The sequence below is a fragment of the Prionailurus viverrinus genome, chromosome E1 (genome assembly GCF_022837055.1).
Source record: "Prionailurus viverrinus isolate Anna chromosome E1, UM_Priviv_1.0, whole genome shotgun sequence".
Classification (NCBI taxonomy): domain Eukaryota; kingdom Metazoa; phylum Chordata; class Mammalia; order Carnivora; family Felidae; genus Prionailurus; species Prionailurus viverrinus.
The window spans coordinates 34,767,820-34,789,963 of record NC_062574.1 but is presented as its reverse complement, the minus strand read 5'-3'; the positions used below and the strand labels follow the sequence as shown (position 1 = coordinate 34,789,963).

General features: G+C 60.9%; 1 protein-coding gene across 5 annotated transcripts in view; it reads left to right on the top strand.

Annotated features, from left to right (window-relative positions):
• The window catches only part of CACNA1G (calcium voltage-gated channel subunit alpha1 G), a 61,309-nt gene that overhangs the window by 27,912 nt on the left and 11,253 nt on the right, over positions 1–22,144 (top strand). For 2 of the 5 annotated variants that reach the window (XM_047833486.1, XM_047833485.1), the window contains exons 10-26: positions 557–708; positions 1,389–1,574; positions 1,675–1,789; positions 1,879–2,034; positions 4,891–4,959; positions 6,451–6,535; positions 6,624–6,817; positions 7,589–8,020; positions 8,939–9,039; positions 9,213–9,336; positions 10,976–11,044; positions 11,195–11,379; positions 12,288–12,414; positions 13,958–14,083; positions 14,712–14,801; positions 15,352–15,544; positions 17,463–17,516. In XM_047833486.1, the coding sequence (XP_047689442.1) occupies positions 557–708; positions 1,389–1,574; positions 1,675–1,789; positions 1,879–2,034; positions 4,891–4,959; positions 6,451–6,535; positions 6,624–6,817; positions 7,589–8,020; positions 8,939–9,039; positions 9,213–9,336; positions 10,976–11,044; positions 11,195–11,379; positions 12,288–12,414; positions 13,958–14,083; positions 14,712–14,801; positions 15,352–15,544; positions 17,463–17,516 (2,458 nt within the window). The remainder of the gene's footprint in view (positions 1–556; positions 709–1,388; positions 1,575–1,674; positions 1,790–1,878; positions 2,035–4,890; positions 4,960–6,450; positions 6,536–6,623; positions 6,818–7,588; positions 8,021–8,938; positions 9,040–9,212; positions 9,337–10,975; positions 11,045–11,194; positions 11,380–12,287; positions 12,415–13,957; positions 14,084–14,711; positions 14,802–15,351; positions 15,545–17,462; positions 17,517–22,144) is intronic. The other 3 variants (XM_047833488.1, XM_047833489.1, XM_047833487.1) reach the window with 3 other exon arrangements.

Genomic DNA, 22,144 nt, shown 5'->3' with positions numbered 1-22,144 from the left:
CACGGTGTGCGGGGGTGTGCCGTGTGTGCCTGTGTCTGGAAGAAAGCAACGTTAGCCAACAGTTGTCCGGGAGAAGGCTGCCAAATCCACAGAGTAATTGTAGAGCACGTGTGACTTTGCGTGTGGCTGTGTGTCTGGGTATGCGTGTGAGGCCTTGGCGGTCGCCCTGTGACATTGGCCGGCCTTGCTGTGCCGCTGGCCACGGCCTGCTGAGCTGACCGGGCAGCACAGGACAAGAAAGGTCTCGGACCTCCTCGCAGGCGGTGGGCAGAACCTATTATACAGGCTTCCCGCGAGCCTGCGGTCCCAGGCTCTGAGACCTGGGGCTGAGATTTGGCGTGGCAGCTGCCCCCGAGTGCATTTCCTCATGGGCCGTTTGGGGGTGAGCCCTCCTCTGGAGAGTCCATCCAGCATCACCACTGCCCGCCCCCCGCCCCGCCTACCCCCCACCTTGCTATTCCTGCTGCTTCTCTGCCGGTGGCCTCCGCTAGGGACGGCAGGGGTGAGGGGCTCAGGGGTGAGCCTCGGCTGCTTCATACCCCACCCTGCCCTCTAGCCCGAGGAGCTCACCAACGCCCTGGAAATCAGCAACATCGTCTTCACCAGCCTCTTTGCCCTGGAGATGCTGCTGAAGCTGCTCGTGTACGGTCCCTTTGGCTACATCAAGAACCCCTACAACATCTTCGATGGCGTCATTGTCGTCATCAGGTATGGCGGCCCCTCCACTGCCTGTCGCCTGAGGAATGCCCGTGGGGTGGCTTGGACGAGAGCCAGGCAGCCTGTTCCTCTGGGGTGGAGGGGTCTGGAGTCAGGCCCCACTGACCCCTGCAGGCCCTGCCGCTTCCCCAGTGGGGGGGTGACCCGCTGTTCAGTCTCCTCCCCCCACTTCTGCTTCTTGCCCTTGAGCCCATGCGGGCCCCGGGGCGAGTGAGGACTGGGCAGCTGGCTTTGCAGAGGAGCTGAAGGGGGTGTGAAGCCCGGCCAGCAAAGTGCTTGGAAACCATCTCAGACACCCTTGACTTGCTTTAGGGTTTCCCAGACCCTGGGAAAGTGCTCCGTCCCCCTAGGCCTGGGGCCAGGAGAACTGCCTTATTGCTTTTTGGAACCGGCTTTAGATTTCATTAGAAGGGAACAAAGCAAATATTCCCTAACTTGACGCTGTTGCATGGGCCGGAATGTGGGAGAGGGCTGTCCGCTGCCAGGAGGGGATCTCCGGCCTGGAGAGAGGAGGGCGTGGAGAGGGCCGGAGCTGTCACCTACACCCGTCTCGGAGGCTCCCGCCTGTGCCCCGCGCCCTGGCGCTGGGCCGGCTTTTCCAGGCCCTCTCAGAGGGAGGGGTGGCGGGAGGGCGAGCCTGCAGGGTCTCAGGCTCCCCGCCCTCCTTGCAGCGTGTGGGAGATCGTGGGCCAGCAGGGGGGTGGCCTGTCGGTGCTGCGGACCTTCCGCCTGATGCGGGTGCTGAAGCTGGTGCGCTTCCTGCCGGCGCTGCAGCGACAGCTGGTGGTGCTCATGAAGACCATGGACAACGTGGCCACCTTCTGCATGCTGCTCATGCTCTTCATCTTCATCTTCAGGTGAGGGCAGGGGCGGCCTCCGCGCCGGCTGGGAGGAGGGCCTGAGGGGCAGGGGGTGCCCCCGCCCCTGCCCCCCATCTCCCGGCTCCTGTGTCTTCAGCATCCTGGGCATGCATCTCTTCGGCTGCAAATTTGCATCTGAGCGGGACGGGGACACGCTGCCGGACCGGAAGAATTTTGACTCCCTGCTCTGGGCCATCGTCACCGTCTTTCAGGTGCCAGGGTAACCAGGCAGGGGTGGATGGGGGGGGGGGGAGGCGGGGCACCCCCGGTGAAGGCCCTGACCCCCAGCCTCTGCCCACAGATCCTGACCCAGGAGGACTGGAACAAGGTGCTCTACAATGGAATGGCCTCCACGTCGTCCTGGGCTGCTCTTTATTTCATTGCCCTCATGACCTTCGGCAACTACGTGCTCTTTAATCTGCTCGTCGCCATTCTGGTGGAGGGCTTCCAGGCGGAGGTAACCCCCTGCCCACAGCAGTCCAGTTCCGGGAGGAGTCGGCTGCCTGGCTTGAGCCATGGTGGCCGGGGAGGTCTCGCAGAAAGTGCCCATCAAGCCAGGCTGGGGGACTTGGGGTAGAAGGTCCCGGGTCTCGGGCAGCCCCTCAGCACTGGGGAGACAGGGCGGTTGTGGGGGATCCCTGGGTCCACTAGCTCCTGAGTGGGCTTCCGCATCAAGGTCAGCCAGATTCTTCCCCGGAGAGCTGGATAAGTGTTGGCACACGGTGCCAGCTGGATCCCGAGTACGGGTGCTCTCGGGGACATCCAGAGGGGACCCCTCTGAGCCGAAGGGTGGGGGCAGCTTGGGTGCAAATCATCCAAGCTCTGGCTAAACTGATGAAGATGCCACCAGGGCCCAGGCAGGGCTAAGCTGCCCAGGGTGAGAAATGAGCCCAATTAGCTGCAGGCATGGCAGAGACGAGCGTCCTATTTCCAGCCCAGGCTCCATCACCTCCGTCACAGGCAGCGTCATCCATTCATATTGATTTGCATCGATCCTGCCCTGGCTGTGCCAGGGCTCAGCACCTGCCTGGAGGGCCGTACGTCGTTCCTGTCCCTCAGCTCTCCCCCGCCCGTCCCCCAAGCTCCGGGCCCAGCCCAGCCTCCAGTCCAGGCGTCTTTCACAGGCAGGTTGACCCAACCTAGAAATGCTCCAGGTTGGGCGCAGAGAAGCTCTTGGTCCAGTTCTCTCCGGGTGACCCGGATGGAAACTCCCGCTGCGGCCTGGTCTATAAATACTCGGCACACGGTGGAAAAACAAAAATCTATTTTCCGACTCTTTCCCAGCCTTCGCGAGGGAGGGCCGTTCCCCGTAGGCCGGCTGGGCTGGTGGGGTGCGGGTGCCTCTGTCCCACACCGGCCCTCTCCGGCTGCCTGCCGGCCGTGCACATTCTGTACTTATCCATTATCGCATTTCCTCCCACTGGGTGGCAGCGAGGGCAGCTGGTGGGGGAGGCCAGCCCTGCCTCTGGTGATGGCCGGGCCTCTTGTGCCGAGGGACGAGGCATTTCATTGGGGGTTCCCCGGGGCCTGAGAAGTTCAGGGCTGACACCATGCTCCCGTAAGAGCCAGGGTCTCCATGGACACCCACCGCTCTTAGCCGGTGGGAAGAACTGCTGAGCGGGGATGGGGGTCCCGCCGCCCCTTGCAAACCACTGCCCCTGGCGGCTAAGATGTCCTCAGAAAAATCCCCGAGGAACTCCGCGAGGGGATATGGAAAACACCCCGAGCCTATTCCCCTCCCCTCAGCTGGCCGTTCGGTCTTCTCAGCAGCCCTGGAGGTGCCCGGTGCAGACAGCCCCCTCCCCACCGCCGGCCCTCTCAGCAAACACCTTGTTAAATTGAATGCTGCCGAGCCGGCCTGGTTGCTAGGCAGCGGCAAGGTCTGCTGTTGGGAAGGAAGACAGGTCACTCTGGCCTTGCCGGGGGCCTGTGGCTGCCCCAGCCCGACGGGTCAGCTAGGGCCTGGGGCCACGGCCGCCTCAACCTGCAGGGCACAGGTGCCCAGTGGCAAGAGTCTCAGAGTTTGATGCTTCAGGTCGGGGCTGGGATGGAGGAAGGATTTCCAGATCAACCCCCCTCCATGGGGGTGGGCGGCGGCCTGGCCCTGAAGTGCCCGCGGGAGGGGCTGGACCAGCCGCCCACTGTCCTGTGTGTCGTGGGCCAACACCTAGGTGGGGGAGGGGAGGGCCGGTCAAGCCAGGCCGGTGACCTGGATACCTCCAGAAGCACCTGCCCTGTCTTGTACAGAGTTTTAAGGGGGGCGGGGGGTTGCACATGTGGCTCTGAGGAAGCCCCACATTCTGGCAGGAGAGGCTGGTTGTCGCTGTTGTGATGGCCCGCTCTTTTACAAAACAGGCAACCCCCCTCTGCAGAGGAAGTTGTTGGTCGTCAGCAGCAGGAGGGCTCCAGGGTAGTCCCAGCTGGCCTGGCCACCTTGCCAAGAGGTCAGAGGGAGGAGGCCCGGGAGACGGGGCTGGCTCGGCTGCCCATTTGCCGACGTGCAGGGGGCAGCATCCTGAATCCCTGTGTATTTGTCATGCACACACTTAATTAAATGAGCAGACAGCAGGCCCTGTGTGAGGCCATTAATTGGTATTAAACAACATCATAGCTGTCATCCCAGTGTTACTTGTCACATCCCATCCCGGTGGGAGCAGCTGGACCTGGTCTGATTCTGGGGGATGCAGGCTGGGCGTATGGGAGTGGGGAGCCCCGCTGCAGCTCCTGGCCCGCAGCCTCCTCCCGGCCTCTGGCTCATGCCCTCCTCCTTCCCCGCCTCCCTGCCCATCCCCAAGCCCGCTGCCAGTACGGGGCCAGTACAAGGTGAGCTGGAGACTCAGGTGCAAGGCCCAGGTAGACCTCTGACTCTCTGCGTGCCTGGGGACAGCTGTCTTAGCTTCTCCAAACCTCAGCTGCCTCCTTCATGGTGACACGAGTGACTTCCTTCCCGCCTTGCGAGAGGCGAGCTGGTGTGACTAAAGCGGTTTCCGGGCGGCTGGCATGCCCCTTGTGCATCGTAGCTGTCATTATTAGGATTACTGGGGGGCTCGATCTCCTTGCCTGCCCTTTTCCCCCACCTTCATGGCCTCTGCCCTCACCCTTCAGATTCATTCGGGCCCGAGGGCCTGTGGTTGAATTCTGGAAGGCCGTCTGTCCCCTTTCTCCTCCTCCCCTACCCCCAGTGTCTCGTCCCCCTTCCACCCCTGTCGGGTTTGTGCCATCCTTTTCTTCGTCCTCTTTTGACACTGCTGATGTTTGAAAGCCCGAGCACCTGTGACCAGCGCCCGTCCCCTGCCTCCCCGTCTCCCTGTAGGAAATCAGCAAACGGGAAGATGCGAGTGGACAGTTAAGCTGTATTCAGCTGCCTGTCGACTCCCAGGGGGTAGGTACGCGATCATGAGTCGGCATGCCCCCGCTCCCCGTGCCCTGTGCCCCCTCCACCTCCGTGTCTCTGTGCTCGTGTTCACGCTCAGCCGCTGTGCAACTGTGGTAGCTGTGGTGGTCATTGGTGTCGTGAGGTTTGCTTCGATTTTAAGTCCCTTCCCCCTGAGGACATGGAGAGGAGGGGCCTCCTTGCCTCTGCCCCCACCACCCTGCCAAGGGCACTGTTCCCGTCCCCCGCTGGACCAGTAGAGGGGCGGGAGAAGGAAGGGACTTAGAATCTCTGTGTGCACGTGTGTGGTCCACCGCGTGTGGGTGCCTACACTGAGGTCCCCGAGGAGTCCGAGTCTCGGGATCGTGGCCGCAGACTGTACTTTCCCATCTCTCTCCCCTCCCCCTTGCCCTGAGCCCCTATTGGAGACCCCCACAAGCTGCCTCAGCTCAGGACAAGTCTTTGGAGGATGTGAGGGTGGGGTGCCTCTTGCCAGAAGGTCCCAGATTTTTAAACCCACTTCCGAGTCTCTGGCCCCCTGGCCACCTGGGAGGTCCAGCAGGCATTTGGGGGCCTGCCCCCACTCTGGCCTCCACACCGAGCCCGTGCTCCACTGTTTCCTGCGCTGGCCCTGGAATTCGGGCCAAGGCCGGGGTTCCCGCGGGACCCCACAGTGCTGTGCATCCCGAGCGGCCCCCTGGAGATCCCACTCGATAATTAAAGGCCTCGTTAGGGATGTAAACTGAGTTAATGAAAATGATCCCCTGAGATGCCAATTACGCAATATTTATGCCCTTATCAAAAGTAGCAATCAAGTATTTCTTAATAACTCCTTAAGGAGAAGTGTGTAATTACTGGGGAACCCACTGACCTGCTAAGAAGGAAGAAAAAAGTACCCCAGAGACAGGGACAGAGGTAAAAATGGGGCCAGGGGACGGGGTGGGGTCTTGGGAAAGACGAGGGGAAGAAGCAGAGGGCCTGAAGTGGCCTCCTTGGGCTGAGCTGCTCTGTCTGGGGTCTTTCAATTTCCTTCTGGGGTCCTCAGGTCTGCGGCTCAGGGGAGGGCAGCCATGGAAGGAAAGCAGAGGGCACAAGTGGCCTTGGGAATTTAAGCTCTAGTGACCATTTCACTCAGGTCCCCAGCTCCCTTTGGCCTATGCCACCTGCCCACCCGCCTGCCCGGCTGTTCCCCTCTCCCCTCAGCCCTTCCCGGAGCCAGTCCCCGCCAGGCTGGTTGTGTCGTGGGCTATGGGGTTAGCCGTGGCCTTCTCTGAGGTGTGGCAGGTGGGAGGCAGAGGTGTCGGGGGCCCTGGGGAGCTCTGGGCCCCACGCCTGGATGGTGTGGCCTGTGCCAGTGCATGCCTCGTGCCGTGGTTGCTGGTTCCCATAGCCTATATGTGGTGTATGCTTGTGGAGACAGGGAGGCCTCAGTCCAGCCCACTAACCCCTGCAGGGCCAGGTCTCTAATGGCCTGCTGCTCCCCCCCCACCCCCACCCTAGGGAGATGCCACCAAGTCCGAGTCAGAGCCCGATTTCTTCTCACCCAGCCTGGATGGTGACGGGGACAGGAAGAAGCGCTTGGCCTGTGAGTATCTATCCTGGGGGTGCGGGCCCTGGCCCTGGGCCAGCCTTGAGTGGACTCAGGGTCTCTCCTTCTCTCACTCCCCCGGCAGTGGTGTCCCTGGGAGAGCACCCGGAGCTGCGGAAGAACCTGCTGCCGCCTCTTATCATCCACACAGCCGCCACGCCCATGTCGCTCCCCAAGAGTTCCAGCACCGGCCTGGCTGAGGCGCTGGGCCCCGCCTCCCGCCGCACCAGCAGCAGCGGGTCTGCTGAGCCAGGGGCGGCCCATGAGATGAAGTCACCGGTATGGGGTGCACATGGGTGCCCTACGGTGGGACATGTGCAGAGGTCAGGAGGGAAGAGAGGATGGGGGCGGAGAGGCCCAAGGCCTCTGAGCCCTAGGTTGGACAAGCCCCCGGGAGGTCAGTAGGGCTAGTAATGCAAGCAGGTGCAGAGCTCTGGTCTTGGGGGGAGAAAGAGCAGTGTTCTAATCCTATTCTTGTGTTCCTGAACTGCCCTTGGGTGAAACTCAACCTCTGAGCCTCTGCTATAAGATAGGGGAGGTCCTTCTCTCCTTAATACTTCATCATAATAGCAAACCCCGTCCAGTTACTGATTCTGTACCAGAGCAACCCCACGAGGTAGGTCTCATTATTATCCCCACTTGACAGATGGGGACCCGGGTCTTAGCTTGCCAAACTGATTGGTGGGAAGCTCGGCAGTGAGCCGGTGACAGAGCCAGAAGTTTAATCCAGGAGTCGGCGTCCGGGCCCGCGCTCCTGCCGTCACTTTATACGGCCAGTCAGCTACATGAGGAATAGGTACTAGTGTCGTAGCTCTTCTCCAGATGAGGAACTGAGGCACAGAGAGGTTTAGTCACTTGCCCAGGGTCACCCAGCTGGTGGGAGTGAGTAATCTGAACCCAGGCGTCTGGTCCACGGCTCCCGCTTACACGTCGACTCCTGATATGGCGCCGAGGAGGCTCCCAGGAGACAGGGTGCCTGTGGGGGGTGGGGTGCAGGGCTGCGGGGTCCTGGTTGAGACCGCCCTCTCCCTGGCTCACCCCCACCCCCAGCCGAGCGCCCGCAGCTCTCCGCACAGCCCCTGGAGCGCGGCAAGCAGCTGGACCAGCAGGCGCTCCAGCCGGAACAGCCTGGGCCGCGCCCCCAGCCTGAAGCGAAGGAGCCCGAGTGGGGAACGGCGCTCCCTGCTGTCGGGCGAGGGCCGGGAGAGCCAGGACGACGACGAGAGCTCGGAAGAGGAGAGAGCCAGCCCGGTGGGCAGCGACCGTCGCCACAGGGGCTCCCTGGAGCGGGAGGCCAAGAGCTCCTTTGACCTGCCGGACACGCTGCAGGTGCCCGGGCTGCACCGCACAGCCAGTGGCCGCAGCTCGGCCTCCGAGCACCAGGACTGCAATGGCAAGTCGGCCTCGGGGCGCCTGGCCCGGGCCCAGCGGCCCGACGCCCCCCCACTGGATGGGGACGATGGCGATGACGAGGGCAACCTGGTGAGGCCCCTGCTGGCGCGGTGACTTCTCACACCTGACCTTGAGCGAGGGGGGCAATGCCTGACCTGGCGCTGGGCTGGACACCCCGCTGCCAGTTCCGTGGCATTCAGGGAGTTCCCGTCGAGCCCGAGGGGTCTCAAGGGGTGCCGGCCCTGAAGCGGAGCTCCAAACAGCCCCTTTTTCTCCCTATGCCCGCCCTGCCGAGCCCCAGATCCTCGTCACATGCGGGGCTGCGGTCCTTGGTGGATATGAATGGTTTCGGGCAGATGCGTATGAATCTTTCATGGCCCTCCCCCAGTGACTCAGAAATACCCATAACTCATCCCTCCAAACTGATGCCCTCCCCTGTCTCCCCCTCTCTCATCTCGACCTTATCACAAGTCTTGACTTCACGCCCGTCCTCCTTACCCATTCACCCCTCCCCCGGCCTCCACACCACCACCACCACCTCTAACCCTGGGGGATGGGCACGTGGATCTAGGACCTCAGGGTTAGCGCGTGAGGAGAAGGGGCCAGGGTCCCCCCCCTCCCCAGGTGTGTCTTTGAACAGACAGCTGTGATGGGTACAATGTTTGATAATTGATGCAGCTCCCAAGCCCAGCGGGGAGGGAAGCAGGGAGGGCCTTCGGGGCTGGGCTGGAGGCTGGAGGCAGAGACATAAGCGCAGAGAGCCTGGGGGGAGGGGGGCGTGCAGGGGAGGAGGGAGGAGATGCACGAAGCGAGGCGTGCTCAGGGGACCAGAGGGGCTTAGAGGGAGACTGGGGGTCTGAGGAATAAAGGAAGAGAAGCGGGGCTGAGGACTGGGCCCAGTGTGAAGGGCTGGACAGGGAGTGAAGGCCATGTTGCTGCAGACAAGGGGTAGGGCGTGGGGAACTTGAGGGTCCCGGCCCCCACACCAGTCCTGTGGTCCTTCTACAGAGCAGAGGGGAGCGGATGAGAGTGTGGATCCGAGCCCGGCTGCCCGCCTGCTGCCGGGAGCGAGACTCCTGGTCCGCCTATGTCTTCTCTCCTCAGTCAAGGTGAGCAGGGGATCCCTGACCTCTCCTCCTGGGGAACTATCCCGCGACACCACCCTGGGGGACGCTAGAAGTGTCCTGGCCTGAGGGCACGTGAGAGAGGGGCCCCGAGGAGGCAAGGCCGCTCCCCGCTGCCCGGCCTGCCTCCTGCCCAGCCTTTGCTCGTCTCCGAACAGGTTCCGCCTCTTCTGTCACCGAATCATCACCCACAAGATGTTCGACCATGTGGTCCTTGTCATCATCTTCCTCAACTGCATCACCATCGCCATGGAGCGTCCCAAGATCGACCCCCACAGCGCTGTGAGTCACCAAAGACTAAACTTGGTGGCTGTAGGCTTCCCTTGCAACTGGTACCCAGGCTTGCCTCCTGTGTCCTTCTCCTGCCTCTGCCTCCATTTCCCTCCTGTGATGCACCAGCCCAGCTCGGGGAGTGGGGCCCTGCTCCTTACCTGGGTGAAAAGTGAGCCCCGTTGCATCCTGGCTATTTGCAGACAGCACGTTCTCATGAGCCAGGCACTTGTGGGGCCCAGCTGGGTGTGAGTCGGCGAGTGTCAGCGTGATGGGAGCAGCAGACTGGCCCCGGCGGGGCTGAGTGTCTTGCTTCCCCTGTTTCCTGCAAAGGGGCTCGGTTTTGCCCACGACCTGTGCGCTGCTGGGGGAGACGTCCTGCCCAGCCTCCCCCATGGGCAGTGCAGAGTAGGGGAGAGGGAGCTGCCCTTTGCTCCTCTGGGTCCTGCCAGATCACAAACACGTAGGTTTTCAGGGGGGACATTGGTCACTTCTGCTTGGCTGTGAACCTTCTAGGCCCGCTCCAAAGGAGAAGAAGGGCCAGAGGCCTGCGTATCTGGACCTGCTCCCAGGGGCCTGACCTCTTCAGAATGGGTACAAGTGGTTCTGGCGGCTGTCTCCCCCCACCCGGGCATCATAGTCCCCGCCCCAGACAACGGTGGCCCCTCATGACATCTTGCCACACTTGCTTGGAGTGGCCCCCCCACCCCTCCCCACCGCCTCCCACACAGCCCATTCAGATTTTGGTGTTGCTGGGCTTTGTTTTTCATTAGGGTGGGCTCCAGCCAGGCCCGGGTGGGGAGGGAGAGACCCTTTTGAATGGAGGGCAGGCCTGAAATAGGTGGGTGAGGAGATCCCCACCCCTGGGGCTCGTGCAGGGTGGAGCAAGGGCAGCTGGTCACATAGGCCCCTGGTCGGCCTTCTGCCCAAGGTCTCGCTGCAGGGCCCTCTGTCATTGTCACCACATCTTCCCCTCAGTTCCCCCCCCCCCCCTTTCCCCGCTTCTCTCTTTCCCTTTCTCTGTTTCTTGCTCTCCCTGACTCTCATGCTCTGCGCGCTGCCTCTCCAGGCCTCTCCAGCCCTCTCTCGGCCACCCAGGGAGGGACTCAGCCTATAGATATCAGGGGACATGGGTCGCCTTAGGGATGTACAGCCTCACTTGCCCTGTGGCTCCATTTCTGGGCCACACAGCAGGAAAACAAGTGCAGGCAGAAGGGCGGAGGGTAGGATGAGGGGGGTCAGAGATCAAGGTAAACCCTGCCCAGTTTTAAGAAGGGAATCGGGATAGGCCTGAGATATGGGGCTCAGATGAGAATTGTTGGGGGAACGTTTCCCCTTCCAGGCCATTGCAGGGGCGGGGGTGGGAGACAGTGCTGTTCCAGGGCAGGGGTGAGACTGTTCAGAGCTGAGAGTCAGGGGGGCCTGGCGCTGGCTCTGTGTGTGTATGTGTGAGAGAGACAGAGACAGAGACAGAGAGACAGAGAGAGGGAGGAGGATTCTGGGAAGAGGAGATTGTCTGCCTTGTTGGGGAAGGTGGGAGTCATTGTCCTGAGTCAAACGTCGGAGGCAGTTCCTGGCTTCTGTGTGCAGAGCAGCCCTGGCTCAGGAAAGGAGGTCCTAGTGGGCAACACCCGCCTGCTGTCTCTTGCAGGAACGCATCTTCCTGACCCTCTCCAATTACATCTTTACCGCAGTCTTTCTGGCAGAGATGACCGTGAAGGTGATGGGGGGTCGGTGTTGCTCCGGGGCTGTCTGGTTCCCAGGGCCGGGTTGGTGGTGGGAGGGGATTGGAGAGATTGACCACAATCAGAGGGCAGGCCTGGGGACCGCAGGGAGGCGGCGGCCACAGTGATGCAGCGGGCGTCCCCAGGTGGTAGCGCTGGGCTGGTGCTTCGGGGAGCAGGCGTACCTGCGTAGCAGCTGGAACGTTCTCGACGGGCTACTGGTGCTCATCTCCATCATCGACATCCTGGTGTCCATGGTCTCCGACAGCGGCACCAAGATCCTGGGCATGTTGAGGGTGCTGAGGCTGCTGCGGACCCTGCGCCCACTCAGGTGAGCCCCCAGCCGTGCGTCCTCCTCAGGGACGCCTCCAACAACTCCCTGACGGAGCGAGAGCCCCACGTGCCCCTGCTTCCTGCCTCTGACCCCCCACGGGGAACCGTGTCACCACTGGGCTCAAACCATGGCCCCAGGAGTTTCCCCCCCTTGGGCACGCCCCCTCCACATGACATACTCCCCACGTGACATACTGCTCAGGGCTACCATGCCCCTGACCTTGTGCTGGGCACAATATAAGAGGCCACAGGCAGGGCCCTCGTATCCTTCAGCTGGAGCTGTGCCTTGGGTGGTAACGTCAGGGATGACCATCCTCCCCGGTGAGGTAACAGACTCCTTCCCCCCCCTTCACACACCTTCACACGCCTCTCAGGGACCACCCAGCAGGTAACGCCTCTAGCAGGGAATCTGCTTTCTCAGGAAACCCTCCCTCAATCACCCTCCACCCCGCTGTCAGAACTTTCCATGGATGGGGACCGTACTGACAGACTAGTGATGCCTCCCTGGCTGTGATAATCCACCTCCCACCCCGTTCCCCTCCTTGCGTGCACCCTCCATGATCCCGGCAAGTCAACCTCCCTGTCCCCACGACACACTGCATCCCTGGGTAACACCTCCCTTGGGTTAAGTCCCCTCCCCAGCCCCATCAGGTGATGCTTGGAGGTCTGGGAATGGAAGGGAAGATGGGGGAGGGGAGGTGGGGATGTCTGTGTCCCGTTGAGACATTAGAAGCTGGAGTCCCCATGGCGGGGATCTTGCGAAAAGAAAACTGCCCAGGAAGCCAGAGTCCAAGATGGGGGACCCGTGAGCCCAGATGGGGGGTGGGGGTGGGGGAGCAGCAGGGCAAGGGACAAGGGAGCGTCGGAGCTGAGGGAACCCATCTTATTCCCCCCCCCCCTCCCCAGGGTCATTAGCCGGGCCCAGGGGCTGAAGCTGGTAGTGGAAACGCTGATGTCCTCGCTGAAGCCCATTGGCAACATCGTGGTCATCTGTTGTGCCTTCTTCATCATCTTTGGCATCCTGGGGGTGCAGGTTTGTGGGGGCCTGGGGGCCAGGTGTCAGTGGGGACCTGAGGAGTGGCCTTCCTCTTGGAGGAAGACTCCAAGTCTGAGACTCCAAGCAGCTGAGACTCGAGGTGCAGCTGCCGTCTTTATTCCAGAAAGGAAAAAACAGGGACACTTCCCTCGAGGCCCTAGGCCTCAGGCCCCTTTGCCTCCTGGGCGTTTTTGCAGAGAACTAGGAGCCTAGAAGAGGTCCCCAAAGGGATGAGGGCCTCAGAGAGGCTGCTGACCTGTGGTAGCTGGCGCACTGCCCTTGCCGCCCCCCCCCCCCCCCCGCCCCCCTCACACGCTGCGCTCTGGAGCGCAGACGCTGTCCTGGCCCAGGCCCAGTCTGCTCCGGGATCCCCTCCCCTCCTTCCCTGCTTGAGCCGAGTGGGCCGCAGGCCAGGCCTGGGGATCCAGGGCCCAGACAGCTGGGCCAGGTTAGCGGGCGGTGAGCTGGCAGGCAGGAGGGTGCAGACCCCAGACGAGGCAGGAAGTGGGGGCTGCTGGGGGAAACTTGGCCTCCGGCCCAGGGAGGAAACTGGCTTTGCCTCCACCCCGGTCTTCCAGAACCCCCTGGCTCCAGCTGTTTCAGCTTTAGGGTAGACAGCTGGCTGTCGGGGCAAGCGGGGGAACTCCTGGGTGGCTACCGCCCCCCACCCCCCATTCCCGTCCTTTGGCTTCCTGGAGTGTCCTTTTTGCCCCGGGGAGAGGGCTGTTCCCGGTTTCCTAGAATTCTCTAGCCCCAGGGACCGGGCTGGGGTACACTCGCCAAAGCTGTGTGGTGCCCCTTCCCCTTCCCTTGCTTCCAGCGGCCTGGGTGAGCAGAGGCAACCCTCGTGAGCCTGGTCCTGGGCTTTTCCAGTGGATGTAGGTCCCTCCTGAGTGGCTTGCCCAGACCCCCTGGTCCTCCTGACCCTCCCATCCCTTGCCCACCCACAGTCATAGCCAGATGTGTTCTGGAGTGAGGGTGAGCTTTCCAGTCAGAAATACCTGCATTCAAGCCCCCTTTCTGCCACCTACATTCAACCTTACTGAGTGAACTTACTCCTCTGAGCCTCAGTGTTCCTCATCTGTAAAGTGGAGTCTATAATACCTAGCCTGCCCCCACCATTAAACCAGGCCCCCTCCCCCAGAGTATCTGGTTCAGCAGGTCTGGGGTGGGCCTGAGAATCTGCATTCCTAGCGTGTTCCCAGCCGCTGCTGTTTGCTGGTCCACGGACCCCTCTTGGAAAACCCCTGGCTTCACCCTTTGTAGAAAATAAAGAACTATTCCCCTCCCGCCAGCCTTCCTCATCACCTGCCCTGATGACCTTTTCTCCTCTAGGGCCTCTGCTCCCAGGAGCCCAGATGAAGGGGTGCCTGCGGGGGAGGCTTCTGTCAGTGTCTCCCTGACGTGGTTGAGCACCCTGTCCTCACTCAGGGTGTGCCCAGAGCTCTTTGGCCCCGGGGCTTGTGTGGGGGAGGAAGGGCTGGTGAGTTCCCATGGCCACAGCTCACTTTGCTCTGTCTCTGGGGATGTTTGTGCCCAGCTCTTCAAAGGGAAGTTCTTCGTGTGCCAGGGCGAGGACACCAGGAACATCACCAACAAATCGGACTGTGCTGAGGCCAGTTACCGGTGGGTCCGGCACAAGTACAACTTTGACAACCTCGGCCAGGTGAGCTCCATGCTCCGGGGTGGGCGTGGGGGTGGGGGTGGGGGCAGGGGTAGTAGCAGGAGTCTGGCGGGGACACGGGCGCATGCGTAGTGATGCACGCAGGGCAACTGACTTGCCAGGGCCTCAGCTCCATCAACTGGCTAATGGAACATAATGGTATTTCTTCGGGGGTTTGTCATTAAGGGTGCGATGAAATGATGTGTGGATTTGCTGAGCATGGGACCGGCCACATCTATATTCTCGAGATACTGCCTTTGCTTACTCCATATTTGGAAAAATGGAGAAATGTCGAAAATGAAATGGCTCACTCCCTCTTGCTGGTTTGTTTCCCAGACCCAGCCTGGTTTTGCTTTCTGGATTTTCCAGGGCTCTGGTGTCTCTGGCTCCTCCTGGCTGAGGTCAGAGGGCTTGATCGTCTTCCATGGCTTCTCTGGCTTCATACCAGCCATGGAGCCCCGGGACAGAGAGCTCTCCTAGGGCCCAGAGTGTGATTAGGCCTGACCTCTGAAAGGCTAGGGTCCCCTGAGCTGCTGCCATAAGGTGCTTTGGGGACAGGTGGTGGGTGGTTTAGCCATACATCTTAGGTTTCACATGGTTTCTCCTCCCCACCCCCCCGCCCCGCCCCAAGGCCCTGATGTCCCTGTTCGTGCTGGCCTCCAAAGATGGCTGGGTGGACATCATGTACGACGGGCTGGATGCCGTGGGTGTGGACCAACAGGTAGGGCTGAGGTGGGCAGGATCCATCTTTGGGCTCGGGTCACCCAGCAAGGCATGATGGGATGCAGGCACGGGACAGAAAGAGGGCAAGGCTGATTGGCAAATTCCATCAAAGAGGCATCACCCCATTAGCCGAGGCTTTGACCGGTAGCCTGAGGGCCATATCTGGGCGTGTTGTATTGGATTGCAACATGTTTACACTTCTTTGAATTAGTAGCAAACATTTAAAAATTGGTGGATTTCATGTGAAAATCCAGAGTTGGGTCTGCTCAGAAATCTGAAGATCTGGGAACATAGGGCTTGCACTGCCTCAGGGCAGGAGTTAACCTGGAACCGAGCAGCCGGTGCCTCTGTGGGGTAGAACGTCTACTCTCTACTTTGCCACAGTCCCCACCCCTCCCATTCATTCGCAGCACCTGCTGGGGCCCTGTAGCTAACCAAGTTTGCAGACCTTGTCTTAAGGAACCCGGGCCGTGGGGCGGCACCTGAGACAGTCAGGTCTGACGTATCCCCGCCTGATGCCTCCGCCTGTCCTTCCTGATCCCCACCAGCCCATCATGAACCACAACCCCTGGATGCTGCTATACTTCATCTCGTTCCTGCTCATTGTGGCCTTCTTTGTCCTGAACATGTTTGTGGGCGTGGTGGTGGAGAATTTCCACAAGTGTCGGCAGCACCAGGAGGAGGAGGAGGCCCGGCGGCGGGAGGAGAAGCGTCTGCGGAGACTGGAGAAAAAGAGAAGGAGTAAGGAGAAGCAGATGGCTGGTCGGTAGTCTTTCCACATCTCTCTGAGTCGTGCTTGACCTTGGCCTTGTGACTGCAGGGGACCAGGGGCTGGGGCTGGGGGCAGGGAGAAGATGCTCCCACCGCCCCCTCCTCACCTCCTTCCCCTCAAGAGCATGTCAGCCTTTAGAGCACGCATGAAGCAGACCAATTCGGCCCCGCGGGGGAGGGGAGCAACCCCCCACCGTGGGGGGCTCCCCAGGTCTCAGCATCGTACTCCTCAGACGAGATGCCAGGTCGAAGCTGATGCATGACCTCTGCCAGCTCGTCCCTCAGGGGAGCCTTGCAGGATAAGGATCACCCTACTTTGTCGCTCGCCCAGAGACCCAGGGATTGGCCCAGGTGCCAGATGGGTCTGCTCCAAGGTTGGGGAGCGAGCACCTTGACCCTGTGCCTGCCTAGTGTCTGTAGCTGCTGAGCAAGGCCTCGGCAGAAACTACAAATGCACAAGCGGCATGAGAGAACCCCAGACCCACTCTTTCCTTATCTCCAACTAAAGTCCCTGGCTTCCTGGCTGTCTTTTTTTTTTTTTTTTTTTTTTTTTTTTTGCCAAGCCTGGGGCGGGGGCGGGGCGTGAAAAATCTCTCCCGGCTCAGGGAAGGTCTGAAGTTATAGGGACTCTAAGCCTTCGACCCCTCAGCCCCCTCACCTGTGATCTCCAACATCTCTTGGCTTGGGCTGCGGGAGGCCCCCATCCGATCCCTCCTCATGCTCTTACGCCAGGGGTGGGCCAAGACTAAGGGGAAAGACACAGATTCCGGGAAGGATTCCAGAGAAGTAACGGGCGCGGGAGCCCCTTTGTTTCTCCAGGTGTGTCTGCACCTGTCTCCCTGTCTGCAGGGTTCCTGTCCGTCTGTCTGGTACTCAGTAATCTCTGTGACTCTCTCTCTCAGTCACTGCCCACGTCTCGCTGAGTGTCTTTCTGTGTGGGTTTCTCTAAGCCTTTGTGTGTCTGTCTCTGTTTGGTCTGCGGGCTTCCCTTCTCTGCACCCTTCCTTTCACACACCGCCTTCCTTACGCCAGTAAGATGTGTGCAGTGCTCTGAGCTTTCCCTTTGGTTTGTTGAAATGTGAGTACTACCAAATGGGTTAGGGGCTGTGGTGCCCCCCCCCCACTCTCCCCGTGGCTCTATCTCCTGCTACCTGGGGGGGACACCTGGAGCGAGGGGAGGGGGTGTGGGAGGGTGGGGGGGGCGGGCAGGGGAGGGACAGAGCCAAAGCTCCCTGTGCGAGGGGAGGTGGGGGCTGCTCAGGACCGGAGGCGAGGAGATACTGGCCTCCGGGCGGCGGTGGGTGGTACGGTTCTCCACATCCCACGTCCTCAACGCCCGTGCCCCAGGCCCCTTGCTCAGCTCTGGGGTGGGGCCCCCACTGGGCTCTCCGTGTGGATGCCTGAGGCTGAGCCGGCACACCACCCCCAGCAGCCACGCTCCCACCCCTGCTCCATCGGCCCCACCCCTCCTTGCAGTCTGCCTTCTCGGCAGGGCATCTGCACATGGAATTCTTTTGGCAGGAGGCTCTTGTGGTCCTGCCTGACCAGCTGGCTCCCCTTCTGGGGTCTGTAGCTATCTCAGGTGGTGCTGAGGCCGAGGCACGGGTAGGAGTGGACGTCTGTTCTGATGACGGGCTGCCTGCCCCTCGCCGTGCCTCCGGCCCTCTGCCCCTGTGACCCCTATGGTCTGGCCCGATTGCTCATCTTCCTCAAGTGCCCTGGGCCCGGAGTTTGGGGCTGGACACTCAGGACCAGCCAGCCATGCTCAGCACACCCCATTCATAGGCGGAGTGAGGGTTGGAGCCAAGGGGGAGCGAGCTGCTTCTAGGGGGCCCTGCCCAGCCCAGCTGGTCCGGCCAGTGACCAATGTCGTGTTTCGTTCTTTTAGATCTAATGCTGGACGATGTAAATGCTTCCGGCAGCTCCTCCAGCGCGGCGCCAGGTACTGCGTCTGGGGTTGTGGGTTCCAGGGCGAGGCCCGGGGGCAGTCAGGCCGTACCTGCCCCCAGGCCCGCCTCATGCGTGCTGGGATGTCCTCTTTGCTTCCCACCCCCCCTCCGTGGCTCATTGATTCCATCCTCTTGGGGCGAGGGAGTGAGGGTCCCCGGGGCGCCGCCGGGCTCTGCGTCATCCTATAGGCCTGTGCTACACCGGCGGGGGGCTGAGGGCCTTGCACGCCCCTTCCTCTGACCCCTCGTGGCGGACCCTCCTTCTCCCGCAAGGCTTCCGAGGGCCGAGCCGCCCAGCCCCCTGCCGCCCCGTCCCGCTCCCGCTCCTCCTCCCTGTCACACCGTTCGATTATTAGAGCTGCAAATCTCGCCCGTCTCCTTTTGTCTGAAGGGAAGACTTTGATCCAAGCAAAGCAGGATGAGAGGAGCAGAGAGGGAAAGGATTTGTTTTAAAAATGTAACGATGAATAATTGAACAGACTCATTAAGAGTCAAGTAATCGTGGTGGCCACGTCATCCCTACGAACAGCAGGATGGGGAATCTGAGGCCTGAGTTGGCCACAAGCTTCTCACCCCTAAAAGCCAAAGATTTGGGAGTGAATTGGGTCTTTGTCTTTGAGAGCCGTGACCCCCCCCCCCTGCCCCCGCCGGGATGGCTTTGGTCCTGCTCGCCCTCCCCTGGTCCTCTGGCCGCTGCCTCCCCCAACACGGGCCCTCGACAGAGGGTCAGAGGCTCGGAGACCCCGTGACAGGCCGCGGGGCCTTGTCACACCCTCTGATGTCTTCCCCAGGTGGTTCCCAACCTGTTCGTCCTCAAGGGCACCCCTCATCACGTCCTCCAGCAGATCCCACATTTTAAGAGACTGTCTTTGAAGTTACGAGCACCTTCAGTAATGACTTTTTTTTCACTGTTTTTACTAATCAGAGGCACATCTAATTGCTAACCAGAGCTTCTGAGCTGCAGAGGGTTTCACACTCAACGGTAGCAAAGAAAGACCATTTTGCCATCAAATTAGTCCGTGGGGCCTTAACACAGGCCTATGTATGATTTCTTTTAAGCTTTTAGAAATATTAAAAAGAACGTTAAGGACCCCCATGTGGCTGCCTTCTCAGGCTGCAGAGGACTTGAGACTTCAGGCTGGGAACCGCTGGGCTGGGACTTTCTCCACTATTCTGTGCTCCCCCAGAAGCCAGACCCCGGCAGACGCTGCCCTCTGGGTGCTGGGCTACCTGATCTGTGGGGGCTCAGGGACCCCCTGAGCCTTGTTTTGGGAGGCCATCCCTGAGGGTTGATGTCTCCTGTCCCCATGATGCCAAGCTATGGTATTTGTCATTGAGAGACCATCTGTCTGGGTGCTCAGGAGGCTCTTGCCGATTCGTAACTATTTGCCTGGGTCCCATGTCTCTGTGTCAGGCTGTACTGCAAATTCCTGATGTGTTAGGGGTGAGGGAGGGTGGGAGGAAGTACCCTACAGGTTTTCCCTTACGGGGTCACCTGGCCTGCAGGCCGAAGTGTCCACACATACACATTTACCCCAACACTGTCTTGGCCTGGGGCTGGCCCACAGAGGCTTCTCCACCAGGAATTAACACGCTCAGACCCTTTTGGGCCCAGAGCTCCTCCCAACACACCCATTCGATGCCCAATACCTTTGTTACCCTCACGCTGCACCCCCATTCCAGTCACATTCCGCCATGCGCCCGTTGGCACATACAGGCATATACCCTGATGACAATAGCGTGTCTTACCTTTCCAGCTGGTAATGAAGACTCAGAGACCCTTAATAGGGGCTCAGATCACCCCCCATCCCTCTTTCCCAAACCTGGTGTTCTGTGTGGTCGCTGGTAGAGCTTTTCAAACTTCCGTGCGTGTAAGAATCACCTGGAGAACGTACTAAAACACAGATGCTTGAGCACCGCCCTAGAAATTCTCATGGAGCGGTCTGGGGCAGGACCTGAACGTCCGCATTTTCAATCAGTTGCCTGGGGACGGTGGTTGGTCTAGCCAACTGTGTGATGCCCCTAGTCTGGGGCAGCTGGAATCAAACCCCCATGCACCACACCTCCCGGCCAGCGCCGCTCTCGCTCTGTGCCGCTCCCAGAGGAGGGTGCCAGCCAGACCCCAGGGAAAGGCAGAAGGGAAGCGTCCTCGATCATCAGGGGAATGGGCCTGACCGGGCACCTGGGTCCAGCCCAGCTTCCAGGCGAAGGGAGGGACTGGGGCCACCGGCTGATCAGGTGACCGCTCCCCTCAGCCACCTGTGGCACCTGCGTCCACTCACCCTCTCTCCTTCCGCTGAGACCCAGTGATCAGGCCTGGCCACAGCAGCTGAAGGTGTGGCCTCTGCCCTAGGGGGCCTGTGTCCCTGGGAGGGACCCCTGCCTTCCGCCTACTCCCTGTCACTCTTCCTTGCAAACCCTCTGCCCTGGCTGTGCCTCGGGCTCTACTAACTACCTGCGCCTGCTGCCCTCACTCACAGCCGTGCTGTCCCTGCTCCTCTCCTGGCTCTTGCCCTCGGCTGGGGGCTGGGCAGTCCTGGAGGTGCCCTCCTCCTACTGCCCAGCTCTGCCATTTTCTCCGCCTAAGGCAGCTCGTACTGGTGGGGGGCAGGGAGAGGGGCTATGGCCGGAGCTCTTGGAGCAGCAGACCTGCCCAGGGCTCTTCCAGGAGGTCTCTACTTCTCTGAGCTCAGGCAGGGGGGTGGTATCATCCAAAGCCTAATGGCGAGAGCCTTCGGGCAAACTCTTCGAGGTCTAAACCCACCAGGCAGCTGGCGAGGGATTGGGGCTGGGAGTTCGGATCCTGGCTCCGTCACGGCCTCACCATGTGTGGACAACCCACTTGTGCTGGACCTCATTCTCTCCCTCTGTAAAGCAAAGGGTTTGACCAAGGACATGCTGATCAGATTGGCCCTGGGACTCTTTGGACCTGTGCTCTGAAGGGGGATTTCTGGCAGCCTCGGCATCTGCTGGTCTGGGGTTGGGACTGGGGCTCGAGCCACAGACCTCAAGGGCCTGGCACCTGTCGCTACGAGCAGATGCCCGGCCTCAGCCCTGTCCCCACCTTTCCTATGGGCTGCGGGGAGGGGGGGTCCCAGGCTAGTCCCAGCCCACCTGCCCTCAGACAGCCAGAGCAAGGCCAGAAGGCAGAGGTGGTGACAGCAGCCCCCTTCAGTTTGGGGCTGCTACCTAGTCAGGCTCGGGGGGACAGGGGAGAGGGAGACTCTCCCCACCTCTCCTCTGCACTATCTTAGCTAATAATGGGGCTAATAAGGAGCTGCTTTTTCTAACCTAATTGTATTCAAACATTTTAGTTAATTCTCCATTCATATTTTAGCATAATGGGATCGGGTGCTCTCGGCACTTATGGAGATTAATGCAGAGACAGTGTTCCAGCTGCTAAGGCAACGCAGGGCGATTAGCGCCCTCTGGTTCTTGTGGGTACTGAAGGAAGGAAGACGCCCGGCTCGCCGGGTCCACCCTCCACAATCGCAGTGTGGATGACCCGTGGCCTCATGTTGTCCCTTGTCCTGAGCTTCTCCACCCCCACCCCGTCCTGGGGATCAGGAGAGCCACCTGAGCTAACAAAGCCACAGTTGGCCGGCCCATCTCCGAAAACGAGATGATGGCATAACCCACGCTGTGGTGTGCCCGAACATTCGGGACTTCCGGCCTCTTGGTTATCCACACATCGAGGCCGATGCTGGAGAGTGGCGTCAGGCGAGGCCGAACGTGCAGCTCTTGGGCACTCTTCTTCCTTCGGCCTTGGGTGGGAGGCCACCCCCTGGCCACCCCCCAGGCCACCCCCTGACTCAGTTTCCCTCTCTGTGAAATAGTCCTCTGCATGGGGAAGGACACTTATAACTGAGCTGGCCCGGACCCAAAGCTTCCTGCTGCCCCTGAGCCAGCCACCCCTGGCACGGGCCTCAGAGGCTGCAGCCCTCGCTGGCTGGCTTCTGCCCTAGACGTTCTGAGGGGGAAGGGCTGTCTGGGACCTGAGGCTGCCCCAAGCCTCCCCACGGGGAGCCTCTTCTTTCTTTGTGGCTGCCTGGGAGACCGATCTGTCAACCGCCTCCAGATGACATCTATCCCCAACTTGGCCTGGCCTTTCCTCAGCACCTGGAGGAGGGGGCCCCCTGCCATCTTCTGCCCCCAGATTCATTCCGCCTGCTTAGCAGGCCAACCTTCTGGCACCATGATTTTATAACTAAGTGGTTCGCTAATTACAAGAGAAATATGCCTCTGACAGATCTCAGACAGTGCTTCCAGCCCAGCCTGGAGCCTGACGCTAGCCTGCCACTCGAGAGCAGGGCATTGCCTCGTTAGAAACTGGGTGAGTCCTTCAGGTGGAGCCCTCCCACGTGAATCTGGGGAGGAGCAGAGCCCCGTGGCCTCCCCTCTGCCCCACACCCCCCCCGTGAGGGCACCGGAGGCCCAGGCCCCTGCCCCTCTGGAGGCCCTCAGGGCGGGTCAGCGCAGCCGGCCAAGAGGATGTCCAATTTCCAATCTCCGGTGTTATCTCCAAATCCCAGCTCTGTGTAATCTGCTCTGCTCCCCCTCGGGGGGCTGAGCTTGAGAGCAAGGGCCTTTGCCTCTCTGCTGATGGAGCTTCCTCTGAGCC